Source organism: Balaenoptera ricei, chromosome 9 (assembly GCF_028023285.1).
Source record: "Balaenoptera ricei isolate mBalRic1 chromosome 9, mBalRic1.hap2, whole genome shotgun sequence".
NCBI lineage: Eukaryota > Metazoa > Chordata > Mammalia > Artiodactyla > Balaenopteridae > Balaenoptera > Balaenoptera ricei.
The window spans coordinates 92,082,365-92,107,115 of record NC_082647.1 but is presented as its reverse complement, the minus strand read 5'-3'; the positions used below and the strand labels follow the sequence as shown (position 1 = coordinate 92,107,115).

Below are 24,751 nucleotides of genomic sequence, written 5' to 3'. Positions count from 1 at the left end.
TTTAGCCAGTCTTTCAGCTAAGACAGCCACTTGCAAATCCAAAGCCAATAAAAATCAGATACTGTGATTGCCTGAATATATTCCCCCGGGTTCTGCTTCTGACTGTGAGCTCTGGCTTTGGTGACAACTCCAATTTATACACTTTGGTAGGCTAAATAATGCCCCCCCCCCCAAAAAAAAGAGTGTCCACAGCCTACATAATCTCCAGAACCTGTAACTGTGACAGCTAATTTTCAAAAGTGACTTGTAGATGTGATTGAGTACATTAAGGCTCTTGAGATGGGGAGTTTATCTTGGGTTATTTGGATGGGCTCAAATATAACAACATGAGTTTTGTAAGAAAGAGGCTGGAGGGTCAGAGCTAGAAAAAGATTTGAAGCTGCTATTCTTCTGGCTTGGAAGATGAAGAAGGGGGGCATGAGCTAAAGAATGAAGGCAGCCTCTAAAAACTGGAAAAGGGAAGGGAATGGAGTCTCCTCTAGATCCTCTGGAAGGAGCATGCCTCCCTGCCAACACCTGATTTCTACCCAGAGAAAGTCATTTTGGACTTATGACCCCCAGAAATGTAAGCTAATAAATTTATGTTGTTTAAGCCATCGAGTCTGTGGTAATTTCTTTCAGCAGCAGTAGGAAAATGATATATACACACACTTTAGACCACTTTGTTTACCCCATCCTTGCTCTCCCAGCTCATTTTTATTTCCTAGTTATTCCAGGAAACCATTCCACTAACTCCCATGATAGCTATAATTTGCTCCCATAATTTACCCTGCTTTCTAAGAAAATGTCTTACTTTTATCCATTTTCAATTTTACTTCATGTACTTTTCTTCCACTTTCCTCTGGCTGGAAAACCAAATTTACATTCTTTGGAGAGGTAAGTTCCTTGGACAACTTGATTCTTTAATGAATACCTTACCTTTAATTTTTATACTTCAAAAAGCTGATTATTCTCCAAATTATATCAATTAGAAAGGTAATACACATTTCTGAATGAGAATTTGACTACTTAATTCAGTGTTTGAAGTTACTAAGTAAGTACTAATTGGAAATTACTAAATTAATTATTTGCTATTTCTATACTTTGTATGTATTTATAGATCATTTCAATGTTTTTCAAATATTTAATAGTTAGGAACATGTATATCAGAAATTAATATTTAAAGAGTGTAATTTTTTTACATTTGTTCATTGGTTGTAGGTTAAAGAAACTTTTTCTTTAATGCTACATTTTTATGTAAGATAAGTTTGTCAAGGAGCAAATAAATATATTTATTGTATCATTTATGCTTTATGCAATCTTATGTATACAAATATATTTTTATACATTTTAGAAGAAATAGCTCTACCACTTAGGATGCTGACTCACAAAATGATTATTTCTCTGCAGTAAAATAATGTACTTTTCAACATTTCAAATAGCAAATAAACCCTACTAAAGTTTTAAAACTCTGAATTTTTTTTATAGAGAGACCTAGTTATTGCTTCCTTTATATATTCATTTTCTAAACAACATATTTCTACTCTTGCAAATATTTATTCTTTAGAAACATAAAAGTCACTACTCTCAGAAATGAATTTTAAGGTAGCAATTACCTCAATCATTACTCTCAATTACTTTGGAAATTTAATGCTGTATTCTTGTTTTTATTATTACCTCAGTATATTTCTCTACATTTTTAATTTGTTTAGCTACTGGAGCTATCAAATGCTTTTAATTTAGCAGACTCAATTATACTGTTCAGTAGAATTCTCACTTTGAGAACACTTTTGATGTACAGATAATCCTTTAAAAGTATTTATAATAAACAATTCCAGAGTTTGAGTTGTTTTACTGATGTCTTATAAAGAACCAAAAAAAGAGAGTTAAATCAAGCAATAAAGTACTAGCCAACTGCTGGAGATGTAGAATTTCACCACTTGAGGAGGGTTATCTTCATAACTCAGGCAGTAAAATTGTCCCTTTTTACTTGATAGCCATTATTTCTTTTATATATAAACTTATATATAAATCTTTTATATATATATATAAGCCATGGTTCACTAGTAAGACATTTAATTTTGTTTAAACTAAGACTAAACTTTTTGATCCCCATCTGATGTACACTGGAGTGGTTTTGCCTGCAGCGTTAAGAGACCCTATAATCCTGGTGCCCCAAATAAAATATTCATCTTTTGATCCGTGGCAGAATAATTAGGAGAGGCTATGGCAGCTTGCTGGATAAGTATTTACTTTTAATTTACTTCTGATTTGCAGAACAGTTAATCACTGTACATAGCAAGGTCATCTTTGTTAATTAGACTGCATACATATGTGAAGATATCCCCATAGAAGATTTCCAGGTAATGCTTTCCCATGCAACTCAATTAGTTTTTAGTGATGGCAGTTAACACTTTACCCAGTTATTGCACCACTTGAGGAAGGTTATCTTCATAACTCAGTCAGTAAAACTGTCCCTTTTCACTTGGTTAGCATTATTTCTTTTATACATATATTTGTTTATATATTATTATATATATTATTTCTTTTATACATATATGTTTATAAATTCTGTGATGCACATCAGAGGACATTTACAAAGACTAATGAAGAGGTAGGTATTTTAAGAAACCAACCTGAAGCAACACTATTTAGTACTTAAAAGACATTTTTCATTTTCAAATTACTTTCGCATGAATACTAATTAATCCTAACATTACCATGTAAAGGGTAAATAAAATTATGATTCATATTCTGGATATAATAAAAATGACGTAAAAAGACTAAGTCCTTTACATTTTTCTATCTCTCACTCTACCTATTTATCATATATCTATTTAAAAATCAGTTCCTCTTTAAATAAACACATGAACAACCAAACAACAACAGAACCCTCTGAACACAAGATTTCATCTATTTGAAAGATCACCTATGGGAGATTGGTTCACTTTTTCTCCATGAAACCCATCATTCTGTTTGTTCTACCTCTTGCCCATTCCAACCAATTATTCCTTTTAAATTAGTACCCCAGAGATTAACAAAGCCATAGTTTACAGTGCCTTTGTTTATGAACACACCAAGGCCACTAGAGTTAAAGTGATTTAGTTAAAGGTGTAGAATCAGCAACACAGTCCAGATGCATGCAAATCTCTATACTGTCTGTCTTCTACCATAAAACTGGCTGTCACATATCAAGGCAGCATTTTTACTATTTTTTATTTCCTCTAAGTTTTCCTCTTGCTCCCCCAATTAATACCTCACTATGCCATTTTCTACTTCTGTGATACAAAGAAAATCAAGAACACACTGACCTATGAGTAGCTAGGCGTTAGGGAAGGGAGAGATGTTCTCCAGCAGGGTCAGTCCTTCCAGGCTGAGCATTATGGACAAGCACGTGCCAGAGCAAGGAATAAAGGAGCAGCCCTGAAGTCTCGAGCATTTACTATTAAACTGAAAGAACACTCTTAAAGTGGAAACTTGGAGGGTATTACTTTTCATAAGGAAGGTCCACACACCTTGGTGGAGGATGAATAATGTGGCACTTCTTCTAAGTCAAGCAATTGAAATGTTATTTTATAACTTTACATGGCTTCATAACTTTAGGCAATGGAAAGTAAGAACCATAATAATGAATTGGAAAAAAGTATAGACATAGGTGTGCTAATGAATACAACTTTAATTGCTAAAATCTTTCAGGCAAAAAATGATTTCAGGGAAGAGCATCCACTTATAATGACTAATACGTCAATTTAACAACATTAATACAGCCAAAATATGACAACTTAATACTGATTATGTTCTGAACATTTTGATAACTATGCTTTCTAGTCTCTGCATGGAGCCTAATTGAAAAATGATTATCTTATTTTCAAGGCTTATCATTAACTAGAGAAAAAAGGACAGTGTGGTATTTTTCTTTCATCCATAATGAGCCAATATTCCAAGTCACAAATTTATCTAAGTGATTGAAGTGATCAAGTTCAAGGTGCAAACTAAATAGAAATTTCACAGAACACTACAGAACCTTTATTTCCCATTAATCTCTCTTTTCGCATTAATCATGTCTGAAAGTCTTTTCTACTGTAGAAAATAGAATAGCAATATGAATTTTATTAAAAATAGTTTTATTTCTTCATTATTTTTAATAAAAGAAACAACCAGCCTGCCAGGTTGAAGCACTGATGAACAATGCAATAGCATATGCTTTATACAGACTCCTTTCTTTTACTTTGACATATGTACACATAGCAAAGGAAAAAGCAAGATTTATAATTGCCTATCTCACTTATTTTCAAGAACTGAGCAAGGGGTTAACATGTTTTGTCCTAGTATTCACTTTCATATGAAGGATACTTTGGTTTGTGCCAGAATTCTAATCTGTGCTGTGATATAACAAATGAACTTCCAAATCTTTTTTTTTTTTTTTTTTTTTTTAATGTCTGAAACATTTATATTAACATGTTTCCATACAAATAACCCAATGAAAGTTTAGTATTAGTTGTTTTGTTTGTTTTTTTATACTGCAGGTTCTTATTAGGCATCAGTTTTATACACATCAGTGTATACATGTCAATCCCAATCGCCCAATTCAGCACACCACCATCCCCACACCACCGCAGTTTTCCCCCCTTGGTGTCCATATGTCCATTCTCTACATCTGTGTCTCAACTTCTGCCCTGCAAACTGGCTCATCTGTACCATTTTTCTAGGTTCCGCATACATGCATTAATATACGATATTTGTTTTTCTCTTTCTGACTTACTTCACTCTGTATGACAGTCTCTAGATCCATCCACGTCTCAACAAATGACTCAATTTCGTTCCTTTTTATGGCTGAGTAATATTCCATTGTATATATGTACCACTACTTCTTTATCCATTCGTCTGTTGATGGGCATTTAGGTTGCTTCCATGACCTGGCTATTGTAAATAGTGCTGCAATGAACATTCGGGTGCATGTGTCTTTTTGAATTACGGTTTTCTCTGGGGATATGCCCAGTAGTGGGATTGCTGGGTCATATGGTAATTCTATTTTTAGTTTTTTAAGGAACCTCCATATTGTTCTCCATAGTGGCTGTATCAATTTACATTCCCACCAACAGTGCAAGAGGGTTCCATTTTCACCACACCCTCTCCAGCATTTGTTGTTTGTAGATTTTCTGATGATGCCCATTCTAACAGGAGTGAGGTGATACCTCATTGTAGTTTTGATTTGCATTTCTCTAATAATTAGTGATGTTGAGCATCTTTTCATGTGCTTCGTGGCCATCTGTATGTCTTCTTTGGAGAAATGTCTATTTAGGTCTTCTGCCCATTTTTGGATTGGGGTGTTTGTTTCTTTGATATTGAGCTGAATGAGCTGTTTATATATTTTGGAGATTAATCCTTTGTCCGTTGATTCATTTGCAAATATTTTCTCCCATTCTGAGGGTTGTCTTTTCGTCTTGTTTATGGTTTCCTTTGCTGTGCAAAAGCTTTGAAGTTTCATTAGGTCCCACTTGTTTATTTTTGTTTTTATTTCCATTACTCTAGGAGGTGGATCAAAAAAGATCTTGCTGTGATTTATGTCAAAGAGTGTTCTTCCTATGTTTTCCTCTAAGAGTTTTATAGTGTCCAGTCTTATATTTAGGTCTCTAATCCATTTTGAGTTTATTTTTGTGTATGGTGTTAGGGAGTATTCTAATTTCATTCTTTTACATGTAGCTGTCCAGTTTTCCCAGGACCACTTATTGAAGAGACTGTCTTTTCTCCATTGTATATCTTTGCCTCCTTTGTCATAGATTAGTTGACCATAGGTGCGTGGGTTAATGTCTGGGCTTTCTATCTTGTTCCATTGATCTATGTTTCTGTTTTTGTGCCAGTACCATATTGTCTTAATTACTGTAGCTTTGTAGTATAGTCTGAAGTCAGGGAGTCTGATTCCTCCAGCTCCATTTTTTTGCCTCAAGACTGCTTTGCCTATTCGGGGTCTTTTGTGTCTCCATACAAATTTTAAGATGATTTGTTCTAGCTCCGTAAAAAATGCCATTGGTAATTTGATAGGGATTGCATTGAATCTGTAGATTGCTTTGGGTAGTATACTCATTTTCACAATGTTGATTCTTCCAATCCAAGAACATGGTATATCTCTCCATCTGTTGGTATCATCTTTAATTTCTTTCATCAGTGTCTTATAGTTTTCTGCATACAGGTCTTTTGTCTCCCTAGGTAGGTTTATTCCTAGGTATTTTATTCTTTTTGTTGCAATGGTAAATGGGAGTGTTTCCATAATTTCTCTTTCAGAGTTTTCATCATTAGTGTATAGGAATGCAAGAGATTTCTGTGCATTAATTTTGTATCCTGCAACTTTACCATATTCATTAATTAGCCCTAGCAGTTTTCTGGTGGCAGTTTTAGGATTCTCTATGTATAGTATCATGTCATCCGCAAACAGTGACAGTTTTACTTCTTCTTTTCCAATTTGTATTCCTTTTATTTCTTTTTCTTCTCTGATTGCCGTGGCTAGGACTTCCAAAACTATGTTGAATAATAGTGGTGAGAGTGGACATCCTTGTCTCGTTCCTGATCTTAGAGGAAATGCTTTCAGTTTTTCACCATTGAGAATGATGTTTGCTGTGGGTTTGTCATATATGGCCTTTATTATGTTGAGGTAGGTTCCCTCTATGCCCACTTTCTGGAGAGTTTTTATCAGAAATGGGTGTTGAATTTTGTCAAAAGCTTTTTCTGCATCTATTGAGATGATCATATGGTTTTTATTCTTCAATGTGTTAATATGGTGTATCACATTGATTGATTTGCGTATATTGAAGAATCCTTGCATCCCTGGGATAAATCCCACTTGATCGTGGTGTATGATCCTTTTAATGTGTTGTTGGATCCTGTTTGCTAGTATTTTGTTGAGGATTTTTGCATCTATATTCATCAGTGATATTGGTCTGTAATTTTCTTTTTTTGTAGTGTCTTTGTCTGGTTTTGGTATCAGGGTGATGGTGGCCTCATAGAATGAGTTTGGGAGTGTTCCTTCCTCTGCAATTTTTTGGAAGAGTTTGAGAAGGATGGGTGTTAGCTCTTCTCTAAATGTTTGATAGAATTCACCTGTGAAGCCGTCTTGTCCGGGACTTTTGTTTATTGGAAGATTTTTAATCACAGTTTCAATTTCATTACTTGTGATTGGTCTGTTCATATTTTCTATTTCTTCCTGGTTCAGTCTTGGAAGGTTATACCTTTCTAAGAATTTGTCCATTTCTTCCAGGTTGTCCATTTTATTGGCATAAAGTTGCTTGTAGTAATCTCTTAGGATGCTTTGTATTTCTGCGGTGTCTGTTGTAACTTCTCCTTTTTCATTTCTGATTTTATTGATTTGAGTCCTCTCCCTCTTTTTCTTGATGAGTCTGGCTAATGGCTTATCAATTTTGTTTATCTTCTCAAAGAACCAACTTTTAGTTTTATTGATCTTTGCTATTGTTTTCTTTGTTTCTATTTCATTTATTTCTGCTCTGATCTTTATGATTTCTTTCCTTCTGCTAACTTTGGGTTTTGTTTGTTCTTCTTTCTCTAGTTTCTTTAAGTGTAAGGTTAGATTGTTTACTTGAGCTTTTTCTTGTTTCTTTAGGTAGGCTTGTATAGCTATAAACTTCCCTCTTAGAACTGCTTTTGCTGCATCCCATAGGTTTTGGGTCGTCGTGTTTTCATTGTCATTTGTCTCTAGGTATTTTTTGATTTCCTCTTTGATTTCTTCAGTGATCTCTTGGTTATTTAGTAACGTATTGTTTAGCCTCCATGTGTTTGTCCTTTTTACGTTTTTTTCCCTGTAATTCATTTCTAATCTCATAGCGTTGTGGTCAGAAAAGATGCTTGATATGATTTCAATTTTCTTAAATTTACTGAGGCTTGATTTGTGACCCAAGATGTGATCTATCTTGGAGAATGTTCCGTGCGCACTTGAGAAGAACGTGTAATCTGCTGTTTTTGGATGGAATGTCCGATATATATCAATTAAATCTATCTGGTCTATTGTGTCATTTACAGCTTCTGTTTCCTTATTTATTTTCATTTTGGATGATCTGTCCATTGGTGTAAGTGAGGTGTTAAAGTCCCCCACTATTATTGTGTTACTGTCGATTTCCTCTTTTATAGCTGTTAGCAGTTGCCTTATGTATTGAGGTGCTCCTATGTTGGGTGCATATATATTTATAATTGTTATATTTTCTTCTTGGATTGATCCCTGGATCATTATGTAGTGTCCTTCCTTGTCTCTTGTAACATTCTTTATTTTAAAGTCTATTTTATCTGATATGAGTATAGCTACTCCAGCTTTCTTTTGATTTCCATTTGCATGGAATATCTTTTTCCATCCCCTCACTTTCAGTCTGTATGTGTCCCTAGGTCTAAAGTGGGTCTCTTGTAGACAGCATATATATGGGTCTTGTTTTTGTATCCATTCAGCCAGTCTATGTCTTTTGGTTGGGGCATTTAATCCATTCACGTTTAAGGTAATAATCGATATGTATGTTCCTATGACCATTTTCTTAATTGTTTTGGGTTTGTTTTTGTAGGTCCTTTTCTTCTCTTGTGTTTCCCACTTAGAGAAGTTCCTTTAGCATTTGTTGTAGAGCTGGTTTGGTGGTGCTGAATTCTCGTAGCTTTTGCTTGTCTGTAAAGCTTTTGATTTCTCCATCAAATCTAAATGAGATCCTTGCCGGGTAGAGTAATCTTGGTTGTAGGTTCTTCCCTTTCATCACTTTAAGTATATCATGCTACTCCCTTCTGGCTTGCAGAGTTTCTGCTGAGAAATCAGCTGTTAACCTTATGGGAGTTCCCTTGTATGTTATTTGTCGTTTTTCCCTTGCTGCTTTCAATAATTTTTCTTTGTCTTTAATTTTTGCCACTTTGATTACTATGTGTCTCGGCGTGTTTCTCCTTGGGTTTATCCTGTATGGGACTCTCTGCGCTTCCTGGACTTGGGTGGCTATTTCCTTTCCCATGTTAGGGAAGTTTTCGACTATAATCTCTTCAAATATTTTCTCTGGTCCTTTCTCTCTCTCTTCTCCTTCTGGGACCCCTATAATGCGAATGTTGTTGCGTTTAATGTTGTCCCAGAGGTCTCTTAGGCTGTCTTCATTTCTTTTCATTCTTTTTTCTTTAGTCTGTTCCGCAGCAGTGAATTCCATCATTCTGTCTTCCAGGTCACTTATCCGTTCTTCTGCCTCAGTTATTCTGCTATTGATTCCTTCTAGTGTAGTTTTCATTTCAGTTATTGTATTGGTCATCTCTGTTTGTTTGTTCTTTAATTCTTCTAGGTCTTTGTTAATCATTTCTTGCATCTTCTCAATCTTTGCCTCCATTCTTATTCCAAGGTCCTGGATCATCTTCACTATCATTATTCTGAATTCTTTTTCTGGAAGGTTGCCTATCTCCACTTCATTTAGTTGTTTTTCTGGGGTTTTTTCTTGTTCCTTCATCTGGTACATAGCCCTCTGCCTTTTCATCTTCTCTATCTTTCTGTAACTGTGGTTTTTGGTCCACAGGCTGCAGGATTATAGTTTTTCTTGCTTCTGTTGTCTGCCCTCTGGTGGTTGAGGCTATCTAAGAGGCTTGATGGGAGGCTCTGGTGGTGGGTAGAGCTGACTGTTCCCAAATCTTAATGTAATGTTCAACATTGCAAGTTTTAATCTGGCTTGTTTAATGTGGTCCAGGACAGTCTCCATTCTTGTGATGGGAACACCAACTAAAATATATGGCCATTAAGTTCACTGCAGCAGGAGAAGAGAGATGCAGGAAGAGACCAGCTCATCGCTTCCTCAGTCATATTGTCTCAAACTAGTCATGTGGCCCCTACGCAACTACAAAGAAGGCTGCAAAACAGAGAAACACATGATACTCACTGAGCTTTACTTAGACCTCTGCCACAATTGAGATTTCATTATTTCCAAGAAATTGAACCCGAACCAAGCAAAATGTTGGTTTGAGTCCAGGTAGTTTTAATTCCAGGGGGACTAGGCTTTATTCATTAGCACAAAACCAGTAATATGTCTGCTAAATCTATAAAAGACTAGGAAAAAGCAACTCTCACGAGACGGAAAGTTCATTTTGAACAGAAGTAGAAAATATCTGGAAACCTGCTTACTCTCTCTTAATCTTGCAATTAAACCCATTAATTAAAGTCCTGTGTTATTTTGCATTCTCCAATGCTTAACTGATCTTCTGTAAGCTTGGCTAGAAGGGTTGAAAGAGGAAGGTCAATAGACTTAGACAAAATTTTACAGCTTGTTGATATTTCACATGGTTGTTACTGAAAGTATTATTTTTTTAATTCATTTTTTTATACAGCAGGTTCTTATCAGTTATCTATTTTTACATACTTCTGTATATATGTCAATCCCAATCTCCCAATTCATCCCACCACCATCACCCCCCCGCCCCTGCTTTCCCCCTTTGGTGTCCATACATTTGTTCTCTACATCTGAGTCTCTATTTCTGCCTTGCAAACTGTTCATCTGTACCATTTTTGCAGATTCCACATATATACGTTAATATATGGTATTTGTTTTCCTCTTTCTGACTTACTTCACTCTGTACGACAGTCTCTAGGTCCATCCATGTCTCTACAAATGACCCAACTGTGTTCCTTTTAATAGCTGAGTAATATTCCGTTGTATATATGTACCACATCTTCTTTATCCATTCGTCTGTCGATGGGCATTTAGGTTGCTTCCATGACCTGGCTATTGTAAATAGTGCTGCAATGAACATTGGGGTGCATGTTTCTTTTGGAATTATGGTTTTCTCTGGGTATATGCTCAGTAGTGGGATTGCTGGGTTGTATGGTAGTTCTATTTTTAATTTTTTAAGGAACATCCATATTGTTCTCCATAGTGGCTGTATCAATTTACATTCCCACCAACAGTGCAAGAGGGTTCCCTTTTCTCCACACCCTCTCCAGCATTTGTTGTTTGTAGATTTTCTGATGATGCCCATTCTAACTGGTGTGAGGTGATACCTCATTGTAGTTTTGATTTGCATTTCTCTGATAATTAGTGATGTTGAGCAGCTTTCCATGTGTCTCTTGGCCATCTGTATGTCTTCTTTGGAGAAATGTCTATTTAGATCTGCTGCCCATTTTTTAATTGGACTGTTTCTTTTTTTAATATTGAGCTGCATGAGCTGCTCATATATTTTGGAGATTAATCCTTTGTCCGTTGATTCGTTTGCAAATATTTTCTCGCATTCTGAGGGTTGTCTTTTCGTCTAGTTTATAGTTTCCTTTGCTCTGAAAAAGCTTTTAAGTTTCATTAGGTCTCATTTGTTTGTTTTTGTTTTTATTTCCATTACTCTAGGAGGTGGGTTGAAAAAGATCTTGTTGTCATTTATGTCAAAGAGTGTTCTTCCTATGTTTTCCTCAAAGAATTTTATAGTGTCTGGTCTTACATTTAGGTCTTTAATCCATTTTGAGTTTATTTTTGTGTATCGTGTTAGGGAGTGTTCTAATTTCATTCTTTTACACGTAGCTGTCCAGTTTTCCCAGCACCACTTATTGAAGAGACTGCCTTTTCTCCATTATACATCCTTGCCCCCTTTGTCATAGATTAGTTGACCATAGGCGCATGGGTTTATCTCTGGGCTTTCTATCCTGTTCTATTGATCTATATTTCTGTTTTTGTGCCAGTACCATATTGTCTTGATTACTGTAGCTTTGTAGTATAGTCTCAAGTCAGGGAGTCTGCTTCCTCCAGCTCTGTTTTTTTCCCTCAAGATTGCTTTGGCTATTCGGGGTCTTTTGTGTCTCCATACAAATTTTAAGATTTTTTGTTCTAGTTCTGTAAAAATGCCATTGGTAATTTGATAGGGATTGCATTGAATCTGTAGATTGCTTTGGGTAGTATAGTCATTTTCCCAATATTGATTCTTCCAATCCAAGAACATGGTATATCTCGCCATCTGTTTGTGTCATCTTTGATTTTTTTCATCAGTGTCTTATAGAGTCTTACCTTTTAATTACTCTGTGTGAGAAACCCTACTGATTTGCCTATATTTTTAAACAGTGCTGTAAAGATCACAGTGTGCACTGATTTAACCTCCCTTTAGCTAGATCTATTTGGGTGTCTCCCAAGGCCATTCACTTGCAGAAGTGACACTTATTAAAGTTCAACATTAGAAGACACTATATTTCATGTTAAACATCTTATAAAGATTATAATCACATTTTCATGACAACACACCTAATGCTTCAGAAGTCTTTATGTCACATCTCAACTCATTACACATTCCAAAGGAGGAAAGTGATTTTAAAAGCTTTGTATTTCTCATTATGTTTATTTTTCCATCCACTTACTAGGACTGGATCATATTTCAGAGTTTCATGAATAGTGAAGGCAGATTTCAAGGAACATCAGAGTTATGATGGCATCCTTAACTTGACATTCATAGAAAAATCTGAAATTCCACGCATGGCTTGTTTTATCCAGAACTGCACTTAATTTAAACCCAGCTCTTTATTTTTCCCTGAAGTGTCTGCTGTATTTGATATATCTTCAGTTTCCATAAGCTGTTTACACCTGCTCAATATTGAGGGCATTACATACCCAGAATATTTTAAGCCAATTTGATGACCTGATTTGAATTATGATAAAATAAAGAACAGGAAGCCAGCGGAATTGGAAAATGATGGCATTTTAGATCAGAAAGAACCATTAGAATTCACTTTATTCCCTTACCTCTCTCTCCTTAGTCCCAAAGGTAAAGCCTATGCCAAGGTTCTAGAGTTAGTTAGTGACATAGCCAGTCCAGAACCAACGGTTCTCAATTCTTAGATGAATGCTCTTTCCATAGTGCCATGTTGCCAAATAGGTAAAGCAAAGGGTTATTTCTACTCATTATGCTCTAACAAGGCTAAACCGCAATGTGCAAATAACTGACTAGTACACTAAACATAAGGATATCAGTAACCACAATTAATATTCCTTTTTTCATTGTTCTTTTGGTCAGGTGTATTTGGATTAAGATTGAGCGCTCTACTACAAATCTACAGCCTTAAAGTCCTGTAATAACGCTAGTGTCCACTGCCTATAGTTTTCCTTCAGCTACTACAATTATCCAACAGCCGATGTACTCATCAGCTGACTTTGGAAACGTGGGTAGGTCTGAACCTGCTAGAGTCCTAATTCTTTCTGTTCAAAAAGTGAAGAGGCATACAATGAGGTGTGTTGACCAAATTATATCCAACTAGGCTACAACCTTTAAGTCTGCAGGGAGCAGATTCTGGGCTCCCTGGAAGGTGAGCTATTTTCAATTTCAAGTGATGACTGGCTCTTCTGAAGGTGGAAAAATGGCTTCACACACCCATCTCCAATTCTTCCTTGGGCAGCTGCTGGAACCAATGAAGCCCAGGAGTATACATACTCTCGGCTGTGGTCCACAAACCCAGATTTCCTATGGAGAGCCCTCCTCTTATGAAGAGGAAAGAGAGATACAAACCAAAAGGGAAAAAACCAAGAAGAAAGATTGGGTCACAACCACAAAAAAAGCTGATCAAGTCAGGGCAAAGGGAATTTTATGTGGTTTAGAAGATCAGTAATATTGTTCACTGTTGGTGTTTATTGCTTTTCTTTTGTGCCAGATATGTTCCTTTATTCTAAAGCTAGCGCCCTGTGGTGTCAAATGGATAAATCAATACCGTTCCTTCTAATGTTCCCTGACTTTCCATTTTAAGAAACATTTTGAAGCCATTTCTCTCCTATAATGTATTCTGTCAACCAAACCAATGAATGTTACTATGTGACCAGGAAAGATGCATTTGATTTGTTCGATGAAAGAAAGAAAAAATCTACGGTATTTTCACATATATGACATGAAACTAGATCTTACTATTCTCAGGGATAAGAGGGAGAGGGCAAACCTAATACAGCTTTCTATAAACCAACAACACATTTCTAATAAATATACCAGGCGGGCATACATATGAATGACTAGAACCTTTTCTAATATTTGATAGTGCTCAGAAGCTTTTGAATTTTTCCTTTTGGCCTAGCTTCCCAGGGGGCAGTTTATAAATCTCTCAAGAAATTTAGTTTCATTTGCTTATAGATTTCCTTCTCCTTTGGCTCACAGTGCTAATAACCATATTTATTCTCTAATAACCCTTATTCTCAACACTTAGCACAAAATATAATTAGGCTTTTTAAAAAAATCCAAATCATTTTCAAAGAACAAAAATCTGGAACTTGATTCTGAAATAATTGTGAAAGAACACAATTCATACTCTAAAAGCAACTTCAAAAAAGAGCCTCTAAATTGATGATTCTTGTTTGAAGCAATAAGGTTAAAGGTGAAACAGATGTGTAATATACAGCTGTTGCAATATATTGTTTTAAAATACAGTTGGATCTTATATCTCTAGTCCTATGCCTGCATGTCTACCTACAGTTCAACCTACCACCCCAGCACAGAGGCCTATATTGCTGAAAGATATTCTGGGTACTTAATCATGTTCTTGATCACCTTCAACTCAGAGAATTTCATTGTTAGAAGATGATTTTAGTTTTTTGGTATTCCACAGATTGATTCCACTCTCACTTCTTACCATATGCTTAAAACCTTCATGATGAAAATTATGAGTAACTAGATTCATTCATGCCCACCAAAACTATTGCCTTGTTGAATAATAAGCATATTTTGGCAAGCTTTAAAAGTACTGATTTTTGCTTAAGTATTAAAATTATTTTTCCCCATGAAATATACTAGAAAGCTCTGCCCTAATGCCAGACTTTATAATAGATATGTGGTCACCAGCTTCTCTCCAATAGTTCTCTCTGACCATAGTCTTACATGGGATTATATAATTAGGGCAAAGGGATGTTGACTCTGCATGGCTGTAACTTTCAGTGGGTTGGTAACTGCTCTTTTTAAAAGAAAACAGTCCCTATAACATTTTAAGTCTGCTTCTATTTGCTTTTCCATGAAAGATAATCTAGTATAACAGAGAATTTTAAAAAATACATTAGAAGGCTTACAATTTTATTCTTGAGAATGCTTCTTTTTAACATGGTTTAGTTATACTAACTTAAAGTGCTTAAATATGTAGAAACATCATTGTGAGTTACACCTCAATCAGCTCTTCCATAAAAGTAATTTCTTTCATATCTTAAATCTATGTTTTTCATTTTATTTGCTTTTTATAGAAGAATTTAGGCCTTTAGTTTTATTGATTTTTGTCTTTTACTTGGCATATACACACTGGTATTTCTTTTGGCTTCAAATAAATTTAAAATATTTCCCAATAAAACAATCTCACCAAATGACAAAGTATGTTTTTGGGAGACAAGTTTAATTTTAACTACCTTCCATTTCATTTTGAAACTTTTAAAACTGGTCATTGACGTCCTCCCTCATGTTACCTGGCATAAGGGAAAAACTATCTACAGTTTCTATATGTGCTCATACTTGCCTCAAAAATTAATTTGTATCTGTAATAAGTATTAAGGACAGAAAAAAAAACAGAATTTCATCAATAAATGGAAGCAATTATTTTTTCTCATATTTAAAAAGCATAGTCAATTCAATCATGGTTCTTAGACTCATTAACTATATACAATCATTATGCTCAGTAGAATATTAAACTCCATGTTTACTCTTTAAACATTTGAAAATTAATCCAATATTTTTCTGTATTAATTTCACTAATTTCCCTCATATACTTCTGAGTCTGTATTACCCAAAGGACAATGCATGCTACCTTAACTTTGTATACTTAACACGCTATGAAACAATTTCACCTAATCTCTAATGGGTGCTGCTAACTTAGTGCTTCTGAAATTGTCTTTTGTATACTATCAAGATAATAGAAATCCCATTTGATGGATGTTCTAAACTCTTTTGAGTTCTTTATCTATATACATGTTTCTTGGTTAGGCTTTATCACATTCCAGATTACAACAGTTTTAGCTCATCATTATTTATTCATTTCTCCTGAAGTTCCATTACCTAAAAATCCTATAGAGCCTGAAATCTAATTGTTGAAAGGTTCATTTTCAGTATTCATTATGTAAAAATTAAAAATTAACTTTCACTTTAGGACACCAGGATTCTCTTAAGAGCTTTATCCCGACCCCATCCCCCCATTAACTGTACAGTTAGCAAATAAAACACAAATATATTTAGGTACAAAGTTAGGTCTTTAATAGATATGAATCACGTGACTGGCTTATATGCTACAGAAAATATAGAATCAGTTCCTAAGATCTTTTCTACATAATTCAGTTTGAAAGAATGATGACCTGATCTCATGAGGGCCTCATTGTGTGTGTGTGTGTGTGTGTGTGTGTGTGTGTGTGTGTGTACACACTCATGCTCACTATATGCCCAACAGTCCTGTCTCTATGACCAAGTCCTACCTTCCATGCTTAGAGACACAACTTAAAAAAATATGTTTTTGAAGAATTATGTTCTGAGATAAGGTTCTGGGAAGACAAAATGCAAAGGCTAGGTGTAGGCACCCCTTGTTTATGGGGCAGGGAACACACTGATGGGATTTTACATTATATGCAGTTAAGGCCCAGTAGAGACTTGGACTGACCACCTCCCTCCCGTGCTTAGCTCAGAAATCAGCCAGCAGCCAGGCCCAGATTTCCTTCAGAGGGAGTTATAGGACCTAAGTTGTTCACAATAAGATTTGGATGAGTACTGTGTGTGTGTGAGGGGATGGAGTCTCTGCAGCCCTCGTCCCAGAACTCCCTCTTACTCACTAGGCACCAAGGAAATCTGCTGCTTTCTTTTTAGTAGTAGTTGGTGGTGGTGGAATAATGTGGTGGCAGTAAGCAGAATTACTCCGTTGGGTCTTGCCTTACTAAAAAAGTTAAACCACCCAAACATAGTTACAAGTTAACAACAATTTTGTTTCCATGACCTATTCCGGTTAGTAAAGTTAAACAAGAGGTATACATATTAATGAATGCATATATAAAGGCAGAGACAAGCTCTTCAATAATACATTTTCCTATTATGGTGCTGGGTACTGAAAACCAATGAGAATTATTTGACCCAAAGAATATGTAACAAATGTCACTCCATACTCAAAGCCAATAGATATACTGGATACACATGTAAATTTCTAAACAATAGCAGGATTTTTCACAATACTGACATATCTTTGCTGCACACTCTTTGAAAACGTCTGAACATTTTATTAAAAGATATACTGAGTGAAGTTGCCGGATTGTCCAGGTCCAGTTCGTCAGTAAAAAAGTGATTATAGATAATATAAATTAGAATCACATCTATCTTAGATGTTTTTTTCACTTTTATGCCAAGTTAAGAGCATTGTTAGTGAATGGTATTATTGGAATTGGCTATTAGGAGTGCTGGCTACAAATTCAAAGAATAATTGTTTGATCATAATATTCATATTCATTAAGTTTCTAATCATCTCCTTTATAGGAGCTATTCAAGGATTTCTAATTGAATTTATGACTTTGTACCAAAATCACATCACGAACCTCTTTATGTTTACTCATATAAGCCTAGTTATTTTGCTTTTATATGAATTTTTCCATCATAGTATTTCTTGGGAACTCTGAAGAGAGATGACTTATTTAAGAAGTTAATTAACTAATGCAAAATTTACTCCTATTATCTTCATATTTAATTAAGACTTCTTATTTACGTCATCACCTTAGCAAGGACTACAGGTATTCTCGAATGTCAGCCTCTTATCTACTTCCCTCAGCTTTTAAACGTAATAAAGTACCCGGATTCTTTATTCAGTACTTCAGATCTCCTTTCTTTCATGTCACAAAAGATAAATTCACACAGCTGCACTGACAACATCAGACGGTTGAAAATGCGTCCAGCCGTTTCCTTATAAGTAGTTCAGTCACTTACTTTAATCCATCTTCCTCTGCCCATCACTCTAATGTCAAACTTACAAGCTTAAGAATGCACTTTCTCAACTTCTAGTTGTTGTTTTTTCTTTAATATCTTTATTGGAGTATAATTGCTTTACAGTGTTGTGTTAGTTTCTGCTGTATAACAAAGTGAATCAGCTATATGTATACATATATCCCCATATCCCCTCCCTCTTGCGTCTCCCTCCCACCCTCCCTATCCCACCCCTCTAGGTGGTCACAAAGCACCAAGCTGATCTCCCTGTGCTATGCAGCTGCTTCCCACTAGCTATCTATTTTACATTTGGTAGTGTGTATATGTCAATGCTACTCTCTTACTTCGTACCAGCTTACCCTTCCCCCTCACCGTGTCCTCAAGTTCATTCTCTACGTCTGCGTCTTTATTCCTGTCCTGCCCCTAGGTTCATCAGAACCATTTTCATTTTTAGATTCCATATATATGTGTTAGCATACGGTATTTGCTTTTCTCTTTCTGACTTACTTCACTCTGTATGACAGACTCTAGGTCCATCCACCTCACTACAAATAACTCAATTTCGTTTCGTTTTATGGCGGAGTAATATTCCATTGTATATATGTGCCACATCTTTATCCATTCATCTGTCGATGGACACTTAGGTTGCTTCCATATCCTGGCTATTGTAAATAGAGCTGCAATGAACATTGTGGTATATGACTCTTTTTGAATTATGGTTTTCTCAGTGTATATGCCCAGTAGTGAGATTGCTGGGTCATATGGTGGTTCTATTTTTAGTTTTTTAAGGAACCTCCATACTGTTCAGAGTCCAAAAGTCTATTCACTTAACTAACACACACTCACAGAGGTAGCATTTGGACTGACAAGATGTCAATCAATAAGCATTCTCATCTAGGAATATCTGATAGTGGTGCCCTGGCATTTTTGTTTTGATGAACATTTAGTGCTAACAGTGGCAAGGGCCACCCCTCCTAAGACGTGTGTAGGTGAAAAGGGCTGCATGCTGAATTATCCATTTCACTTCTTTGTGTGTTTTCAGTATTTCGGTATAGTCATCTTTAATCCATACCTTTCACATAGTTCTGGTAGTTCAATCCCAGAAACTATATATATATACACATATACATACATATATACACACATGCATATATATATGTTAGTATATGTATATATATACATGGTTTATTTGTTTCATTTATCTCAGCCAAGGTTTTCTTTCTTTAATATCAACCTTCTACTGCCCACATCTTTGAGTTTATTAAAGTTTAGAACAAAACTAAAACAAAAGGAACACACACAACACTCACAGATCAGTTTCCAGAGAGATTGGAAAGTTTCTGGAGGTCACGGAATCTACCTTGAAGGAAATTGATTTTGATATCTATCTAGGATCTAGGACCTGGCTTGAAACGTCCTTGAATTGTCCTAAAGTAAATAGAAGGATTCTCAAATGAGCTGAAGCAGGTACTAAAAAGTTGATTTGTGAATTTTATCATTTTACCAATTCTTCTCTTTTGAAGTAGCACCTGCTCATAATCAGGGATTGTTGTGAATTTATATAGATTGTATATTAAGAAATTTGTGCCCAACACTCAACGTTATCACTTTCTCAGAGTTACAGAACATTTAACTTTACTTTCCAATGCATAATTTCCTTTCCACTTGTAAGACTCCCCTGCTGCAAACCAGTGATGAGACTGGGAGTTACTGTGTAGATTCCATCTATGAAATAGCTGTTTCAGGTAATGAATTGAATTTGCATTCTCTTGTCTCCCTGTGTGGAGTTCTACCCCAATTATGATTCATTCTGAAATCACCAACATCCTGGACTAGAATTAATATTTCTCCATACTAACTTGAGAAGTTAGGCTTTATAGCTTGAAAATCATAAGTCTCTTCTGGCTATGACATCATCCTAAACCACACAACTGCAGTTACAAGCTTTTGCATTTAAAACTTCCATATCTCAAATAAATTGTCTATTCCAGAAGGCCACCATTTAAAAAATCAGTGCAACTGAACTTTTCTTTTAAATTAAACAATGAATATACAGTGAACATTTATCTGTTACCATAGGAAAAAAAAAATTGTCTGTTACTCACATGGCACCGTGCGGAGGTAGAGGTTGTCACGAATGATTTGCTGAAGTTCGTGGTCCACAGAACCCTTCTGAAATCGTAAGTTGAGGTAGTGACGAAGATCCTTATCAACAATTCCTCCTAGAATAATACAGTTTCTTAATAAAGGATGTTGGAGAATATTTTAAGTATGTAATTCGATCTGTCATAAACATACTCATGAAGCCATTTAAAACATGCATTATTTCACATTGCTCTTTTGACCTTCTGAAACATTTACTGCCCATAATAATAAAAGATAACATTCACTAAGATAATAATTGTCCACCCAGTCAGTGCTCAGTGTTTTACATGCACTCTTTGTTTTTCATTTAGAATGAAGTCTTTATTACGGCAAAGGACACATGGTACTCTTGAGCTGAAGTCATACTAAAATGTCAAATGACATGTTTGCTCATTGCATGGCTAAAAAGACTTGTTTTTTTTCAACTTCCCTTTCTCCCTTTCTCCCAGTCTTTCTGTCTTTGAATTTGACCACTCTAGGTATCTTATACAAGTGGAATCGTATAATATTTGCCCTTTGTGACTGGCTTATTTCACTTAGTATGTCTTCAAGGTTTGAAAAGGTTTTTCAGTTATTTAAAGTTACTCTGGATTTAGATAAGTAGGGTGATAAAAAAGTTAAAAGAAAAAGAATTACACCAATATTAATGCTTTACTACCTCTATAAAATGAATCAAAATAATGTATCTGCCATATAAAATATGTGCAGATATTTTTAACTACAGACAATGTTTGAAAGACTTTAGGTATTTTTAAATTTTATTATTATTATTATAGAAATAATAATAATAATAATTTTGAGTACATTTCTCATTATAATCTAATGAAAAACAAACTGGGCTACCGGTAAGAAAATCAATACTGTGAAATTATCAAAGATTATTTTCATATTTAAAGATAATTATGTTAAATTATGAAGATTTATCTAAGGCCCTTCATATTCTTATATGTGGAAGAATGAATTATAAATCAAAATACTTATAAAAATATAAATAAGAATTTCTAAAACCCTGATCTTTTCAAACATATTGGGGTAATTGAGCCAAGACAAAGAATTAAAGATAGAGGAAATAGGATGTCTGTAATAGTTACAAAAATCATATTCTCTTCAGATCCTTTTGAATCTCAAAATTATAATTCATTATCAATCTAGTTGCACCACCAAGACCACATAAAATAGCATTATGTGGGCGTGCATATATGCAACACAAACACCTTTTACACAAATCGTAAATATATTTGAAAACTATATATTGCTACATTTCTGAAGTTCCCATATTCATTGTTTCAGTTGCCTCTAATCTGCTGGCACAGCCTGAGCAAGATACCATACAAAATAGTATTTTTAACTGAACTATCAAAATTCTTACTCTCCAAAGTTTCCCATATATTTTAGTCAATAGTATCAATTTACTTTTCCACCCAATATAATATGATAGCAGAAAACAAATGATAGGAGCTTGCACATGTTATTTTCCAAATTCAAAATCATTTTTTCAGTCAAAGAAGTGGAACACTCAGAAATGAAAGTCACTTGAAACCACCATCGCATATATCAACGATTACCTATTGTTTACATCTCCAAATGCCCTGCATTTCCATGGGTCTTAGACTTACTGACATCACACTGACTTAGTTAAAAATTAGAAATCCTGAAATTCTGAAGTTCTGTTTTCCTCCCTTGGTCTTTCCCAGTCAGAAAACATGCCTACCCTTGCTAATTCAATACAGCTGCAGAGCAATCAACATTCCTGACTGTTCTCAGCTGTCATTTCTGCCGAGTTCTGAGTCTACAGATCCTTCAGCAACTGTACTCTACCTCTCTTCTCTTTTTCTTTCCGTCTAATATGTGGGACATGCCAAGTGATGAGATGTTTTCTGGCAGCCCAAGAAAATGCTAACTATAGAACAACAGATGTAGTCTGTCCACTAAAGTAAGCTAGAATCACTCACCTAATATAACATGGATAAGCCCACATTTTGTAGTCCAAGATGATTCTTGCCCCTGAAAATACATTATCAATTTAAACCATTTCTTCTACTACAAAAATACCACATTAGCCCTCTCAAAAGTTTATTTACCTAAGAAAACAACAACAACAAAAAATGACTGTCTATTCATTCAATGACTGGATATATCTTTTTTGCCATGGAAAAACCTGCTGAAGCTTCTGAGAATTAATATAAACTTTCTTTTGTTAACTAAAATGAACTGCCACATTTGTTTTGGAAGGTCTTTCTTGGCCTCATATTTCACAAATACTTTATCATCCTTCACAATTTATCATAGCATTTTTCACGTAAGGCAATTTTATTTACCCACTATCCTTATTATGGAAAATTCTGCTGGTTGCCTATCCAATATTCTTTCCTCTATTTTTTTTATTTAGAACCTTGATTTAGTTTCAGGCCCAAACATTCTCAGACCCAGAAAATGGATCACGGTTGTCTGAAACTGTCATACAGTCTAGTTCCCTCCCTCCCTAGCTGCCCTTGCAGCTTCCAGCAGCTATGTCCTGGCCATTGAGACCTAACACAGAGGAGGGTTTTCTTATTCATTGAACTAGAGTTTATATCTGATATTAAGACCCTTCTCATCCAGTCAATCTTGGCTAGACTGGGTATTCCTCTTTGGGACTTCCACGGCCCCTTTGCTCTCTGGTAGACTTGATATTCTGACCACAAACCACAAAGGGAGATGGACGAGGGAAAAATCCAACATGCTAAGGATATTGTAGTAAAGTTAGAAACAGACTGGGTTCTGGATGGCTTCACTGAGCAGTAAAAATAATATTGGTAACTACATACCTTAGGATATCCTGTTATAAGAGAAAAAGGAAATACTCATTTTCTAAAACTATTATGGTTTCTGTTTGCAACTATACATGACCCCAATCAACATATTATATGTATAGAAATGTTTTGCATACATATTTATACATAATATGTACACATATTTTATGTATATATAAATACATACTTTTAAAGGCATATTTTTCCTTAATTAGAAATTTCACTTGAAGAAGGATTAAGCAATGGATAGTGGGCAATGGCTGAGCTGAAAAATAGAGCCTGGGTCTTAAGACTACCTGATTTCAGGTATATAAATTAACATCTTAAAGCAAGCTAAAAAATAAAGAATGCCACATACTGAGTGTCCAGTAAATGTTATATATAATTAAAATAAAAAATTTAATCTTCTATCTTATTTGCCATAGTTATAATTTTTGGTTTTATCATTATCGTTTGTAGAGTTTCTGTTTTGTCATTTGTTAGTAATACCTAGATTTGGTAGCTTAGAGAATACCTACATCAATCATTCTGTCAAGCATAGCACTGCCAAGTTCATCATTGCATTGCATGCCTTAGCCATTGTACTCTTCAAAAAAAATTCAGTGGTTCTTGCTTACTATTATATTTTAAAAATTATTGGTTATTTCACTTAACTGTGAAAATTATTTTCTTTATTTTACAAAATAAAATAGTAGATTAAAAGATATAATACCTTCTCAAATTACACATTTGCCAAAAAGAGATCTGGGAAAAATATAAAGCCTATGATTCTGCTTCTAAATAACATGTACCTAATTTTCATAATCTACAGTCTGAAGACCAAACTTCTTAGTCCAAAGTAGTCAACTATTTTCTCAACATGACCCCAAACAAGCTTTTCAATCTGATATCAAAGTATAACCTAAGAAGAACCCTTAGGAGAGAACTTAATCCAAACTCTTCATTTGCAAATGAAGAAAGTGAAGCTCACACAAATTATCTGGCACTGGGCTCAGAGCAAAGATGGGGTGGGGAGTGGGAGAAGAATCAGGGAGCAAATCCAAAAGATTATTTGAGGAGAAAACTCTAAATGTTACCACTTGAAAATGGTGTGCATCTCTACAGTTTCTATACTTTTCAGAAATGCTCCCAGTAGAACTGCTTTGTTCCCTCCCCTGCTTGAATGCCCAGATAGAGGAAGCAAAGGAAGAAGTTACAGCTTGGCTCAGATGGACAGAATCTCCTTGGCATATTCCTTAAGAAAAATTGTTTGTTCTAGTCATGTAGCCAAAGCCAGACAATCTTCCTAAGGTTGAGGGAGAAATACACCAGGCTCTATATTGTTTGTGCCAAGAGTCTGATTGCTAATAGCTGGCGAGAATAGTCCCATCCCTAATTTGTGGGCATAACCATTGGCTCAAATTTTCCTGTCCCTTGAGTCAACTGTTTCTCAAATCAATATGCACCTTAAAAACTTGTAAACTGGGGAGAGTAATTCACTGATTGGTATGGTGCTGGGTTTGTATGAAAAAGAAGACGGAGATGAGCAGCAAGCCAAAGTCTGGTTCATTCTGATGTAATTTACTCATCCTGTTCTTTAGCCAAATGAGGCTACTCTAACATTCTATTGACCGTACTTATTTTTCCTTCTCTATACCTCATTTTTTTTTCCTTTACATTCCATAAAATTCTGAAGTGGGCATTTGATTTTTGTTTGTTTGTTTGTGCTTTATTTTTTTCACCCATATTTACACTTTATCTTATGATACCTTCTTTTGGTAACAGTACCCTGATTTCCCTTTTCAAGTCACTGTATCTCTCTCATTCTGTATAAACGTAGTCAGACTTTTAGTCAGTTTTCCCTGTTCTCTCTTATCCAATTAAAGTGTCTTTTCCAGGAGTTGTGTTTATAAGTGGAGTTACCCAAGGATGTGCATGCGAGTGCATGCATCCTGAAAGTAGCACCCTGAAAAATCTACCCATCA

General features: G+C 35.2%; 1 protein-coding gene across 11 annotated transcripts in view; it reads right to left on the bottom strand.

The window, feature by feature from the left end:
- The window catches only part of MAGI2 (membrane associated guanylate kinase, WW and PDZ domain containing 2), a 1,337,104-nt gene that overhangs the window by 967,240 nt on the left and 345,113 nt on the right, over positions 1–24,751 (bottom strand). For 10 of the 11 annotated variants that reach the window (XR_009505080.1, XM_059934073.1, XM_059934076.1 and 7 more), the window contains exon 2: positions 19,956–20,072. Coding sequence is in view for 9 of the 11 variants with exons in the window: in XM_059934073.1 (XP_059790056.1) it covers positions 19,956–20,072 (117 nt within the window). In the remaining 2 variants the exon portion in view is untranslated. Of the gene's footprint in view, positions 1–19,955; positions 20,073–24,751 lie in introns of those variants that run through there. The other variant, XM_059934080.1, reaches the window with a different exon arrangement.